General features: G+C 42.9%; 1 protein-coding gene across 1 annotated transcript in view; it reads left to right on the forward strand.

Annotated features, from left to right (window-relative positions):
- reck (reversion-inducing-cysteine-rich protein with kazal motifs) overlaps nucleotides 1-4615 on the forward strand; it is a 38187-nt gene that overhangs the window by 11112 nt on the left and 22460 nt on the right. The window contains exons 3-4 of the mRNA XM_034862202.1: nucleotides 1466-1540; nucleotides 4236-4272. Of these exons, the coding sequence (XP_034718093.1) occupies nucleotides 1466-1540; nucleotides 4236-4272 (112 nt within the window). The remainder of the gene's footprint in view (nucleotides 1-1465; nucleotides 1541-4235; nucleotides 4273-4615) is intronic.

A 4615-nucleotide genomic window follows, 5' to 3' on the forward strand; every position in this document is an offset into this window, starting at 1 on the left:
GAGTAGAACCAGCACTGAACTGGCAACAGCACCAGCACCTGGTTAGCCTTGGTGGAAAAGACATATATGTCCCTGTGTATTGGGTTCTTCCTTGGTCCAGGCTACACCCTTCCAGAAAAGGTTTTCTCTAATCCTGCGGACAGACAAACCGACTCAATGCAATCTAGTAGAAGCAGGGACTTTTTAAGATTTTAAACAATCTTCCTCATCAAATGATGAGGAATGATGAGATTTCCTTATTGTTTGACTGATGGTTTTATTTTCTCACAAAGCATATAGACAAGTTAAAGCCACATTCCTTAGAGGGGATAAAAATCAGGACCCCGTGACTGCAGACCATCTAGCATCTTTGGTTTGATTTGCCTATCAATTTAAACAGGCAGTGTTTGGAATCACTGTCATGTCTCATAGCTGTGGAAGGGAAGAGATGTGTGTGTGTGTGTGTGTGTGTGTGTATGAGAGAAGCTGTAAATCTCACTTCACACTTCAGACAGGGACTGTTGGCAGTGGCTGCATTATCCCAGGCACTCGCCTTCACATGGGTTTTATAGTGTGTGCGTGTGTGTGTGTGTGTGTGTGTGTGACACTTTCCCATGGCCTGGACACATTCCTCTGTGTAGAAAAACATTATGGCTGAAGGTGGAACAGGTCTCATGGATCAAACTGAGCGTGTCTTCCAAAAACTCAATAATAGAGCTGTACTTTAAAATGAGTAAAAAGAACAGTCCCCAACTGTCACCAACAACTCACCTCAGCGTTCCTGCTGAAGCTGGAGCAGTTTGGACTGCGAGTGAATTGATGGAACTGCTCAGGGGGCGCCTAACCATGGGCAGCCCCATCTTCCCATCACTCCAACATCTCTCCAGCTGCACGTCTCTGGTCCACTGTGATGATCATAGAGGCGGTGTTGCAGATCCCCAAGAACCAGATGAATCTGCGAGCTCATGTTGTGTGGGCTCTGGCAGACACGTCTGATCCTCCTCGGCGTTGGACATATTTCTAGCGTCCTGAGACAGCCAATCACAGCTGTTGATCTACTATGTGATCTATATGTTTGAGACGATGATGCGTTTTTATTCCAAAAAATAACCAGGATGACTGCAGCTGATGTGGAACTTTGTGTTGAAGCTTCTACTATGTCAGTTATTAGAATCTTAGAGGAAGAATAGTCAAATAGTGTCAAGCAGAAAGGGATTTAATGGATTTTGTCCTTTTGGAATAAATTCCTTTTGATATTTTCAAACCAGGTCTCACATCATTATTTAGGTTTAAAGTTAGCTTAGCCCAGTCTTTATGCCTTATTTCATTCTCTTAAAATGTGGAGTCTGAAGTCGCCCTGACTGCAGGAGAGTACACAGTGTATGATGTCAGTGCGTCCAGTTGTGTTATTGGATTTCTAGCAGGCACATATGTATGTCTAAATAGACAATGTTGTGTTAATCTGTGTTTTGCTCCTGTCTCGCAGCTCGCCACTATAAAGAGTGAGTCTCATCTGAAGCATCTCCTCCAGAGGTTACCCAGTTACTGTCCAGAGTTGATGGTGAGTCCCTCCCCCTGTTACAACTACACTAGCTGGAAGGATTCTTTTCACCTGCTTGGGGTCCAACGGGATGCAGTGATTGGTCTAAAGGTCAAAATGAAATCATGACTTGTCGAAATCCCTCTTAGACGTGCTGAATAATGACTGATTAAAGACTTAACTCTGTGCTACTGCTGCTTGGACAACATAAGTCATACTGCAAGAATGTCTTTGAGATATAATCTTGGCATTCGACCAAACAAAATATGTAAAAAGGTGTTTACAGGTTATTACAGGTTATTATTTGTGTAAACACAACAACGGCCCTGGACTCGTAAACCTCTGTAAGATGTCTGTTGGCTTTCACGGCAGTACAAGTGCTGCTCAGTGATCATCAGCCACAGTTAGAGCTTCACGGAAGTGGAACAGTCCCAGAGCTTTCAGCCGGGTCACATAGTCTTCCTCAGATCAAGAGTTTAAGCATCCACAGCTGACACCTTGAGGTTGTTTGTTACAGCTGAAAGCTCTGGAACAAGACAGGAAATGGATCTTTGAGATGAGCTTGTTTTGTCTAACTGCTGTTTCCAGTAATTAATAAAATAAACCTCCAACTAGCTTGGTTAAACCTCTCCAGAGTAGAGTGCAGCTGCTAACAGATATCTGCTAGCAGACCTAATTGCAAATGTTAGCTTAGGAATATGGTCCCATTATAATATATTATGAGCAGAATCCATAACTGACCATCCCTGAAGTTTACACCTTTAGGAACAGTTTGGAGACATAACGCCACAGCAGAGCACGCTTTCATTTCCAAGGCCGTCAGCTGCTGATCACTAACATTATCAATCTGCTGACCTTATGTAACAGCTTTCCTTCTGCAGTCCAGGTTTGTTGAATCAGTAATGAAAAGCTCAGGAAGGAAAAGACTGGAGTCCTTTAATTCACTGGAGGTAGTATGTTCTCCAGTGCTCCATGTTGTGAAAATCATAACTGAAACAACAAAAAACGAAACTGTTGGAAGTCATTTATGTAATCTTGTGATGTCTAGTTTGGTGACTGAGATGTTGGCCATATGTTATTAATTAAAATAGAATAACTCTCTTATTAGACTTCAGCAGGAAGTGGGTTGGTGGTTGCGGTTAGTCTGACAAAATTGGGAACAAAATGCTATGCCTAAACATCTAACAGATTGCATTTAGCTTTAGCTTTAGTTTCAGGATTAGGTCCCTCTGTCCCGTCTGCCCGCCAACCAAAACCTTCCCAAGTTGACATGTTCAGCAGGAAGTGATCCCCAGAACGTTACTGCAGTGTTTGCATTTTACATACACCGCTAAATGTAGCTACATGCTAACGCTAGGGAAAGCTGTGGCTGTGGTCTCTGTTTGACCAGTAAACAGACTCAGAGTTAGGGAGAGACAAGTGTAATAGGTAAATCTGGATAAAAGTGTTGACGATAACAATTACTGTTTTCATTTAAAATATCATGATCATCACAGTGGATGACCACGGTGTGGAAACCCTGTGTTCAATCCTTCCCGGCTTCATTCGAGCCTCCTGGAGTTGGTGCCAGGCACACTGCATAGCCCACGAGGTGTGTTTCTTGAAGTTGGAATCGTGGCAGAAGGAGGAGATGACAGCGCTCAGGACATTTATTAGCCCTCTAGGAGGACTGAGTCCGAAGCATGGCCATATTCTGGTTATCATAAAAATGCCAAAGGACAGATGATGAAGATAGTTATCTGTCTGCAGAACATGCAGGAAAAAAAGTTCCTGCTAAAGGCATTGAACACACGTGATAATACCAAAACAAACTGATCCTTTTGGTCACTGTAACCGTGAGGTCCAAAGGGATTCATCTAAACTGCAACATTATTCTTCCTGTCATGTTCTTTCCTCTTTGGCCCCTGCTTGATCACAAATCATGATTATGCTTCATGTAAAGAGAAATGATGCTGACGCAGCTGATGGGAACCTTTGTTCCCCGGCCAAGACACACGATGGGAGTGTTAACAGTAACTCTAAAACGTAAGAGACCATGTGTCTCTGTCCCTCAGGAGACAGACAAGCTTGTTTGTGATGATTAATGCTACAACAGTTCTCTAATATAAAGTTTGTTCTTTTTGAAATTAGAGAAACCAACATTTTACATTAAGCTCAAGAGGTGAACTGGCATCTCTCCAGCTACCAGTCCACACTGTGTACTTTGGTCTGCATGGGGACTTGAACAGCAACCCTCCGGTTCCCCAACTCCCTACAGACTAAGCGACTGCCACCCCCTTTGTTCAGTATATGTTTTCCAAAGAAACCCCTAACCTGAAAGCATGTACTAGACAGTGACACAGTAGTGGATTTCCACTCCTGTCCTAGCCCAATCCCGGAAGAAGGACTCCCGTCTCATCCCATTCCCGTGTTAAGTTTTTTAGGGTGGGTAGAACTGATTCTTTATTAATAAAAACTCAGCCGTTGTTACTATAGCTCCCGAATGAAAGGGAAGAGGCCTTTATGACATCTGTGGCTGCGTAGAAAAGTAAAAGGTCAATTTGTTTCTACATGTTTGAGACATTATGATCTTAGTTCATTCCACTTCCATGTGTCTTTCTTAGTGTAACATGTTTAAGTTATCAGCTATTGTACTTACTGTTTAACTGTTCAATCTATTAGCGAGGACACGTTTTACTAAACTGACATGAAACTGTTCTTCTCCTTTGACTTCCAGAATGAACTTTGGATGTGCATCAACTCTACACTTCCAGGTAATACTGAACCCTGTATGTAGCATTTTATCGTTTCTCACTTTGGCCTCTCCAGGTTTTAGTATCACTATTTGTACACGATCAATGCATCTAATGTGTCCCGTGAAAGGTGTTGCTTGTAAGGATGAACCCAACACAGAATTCCCACCGACTGCAGACTAGCTGGTGAACATAGTGGAGCATTTAGCAGCTAAAAAGACAAAGGGCGTTTCTCAATACCAAGTAAGCAAAGAACGGACTTGTGTTCTTGGGGAGACCGTACTTACTAGCTGTACCTGGAAGACTGTACTCGCGAGTTCAGAAGCACACAAAACACTGTTGACAGTTTTGAGACGAAGCGTTC

This window comes from Etheostoma cragini, chromosome 22 (genome assembly GCF_013103735.1).
Source record: "Etheostoma cragini isolate CJK2018 chromosome 22, CSU_Ecrag_1.0, whole genome shotgun sequence".
Taxonomy (NCBI): Eukaryota; Metazoa; Chordata; class Actinopteri; order Perciformes; family Percidae; genus Etheostoma; species Etheostoma cragini.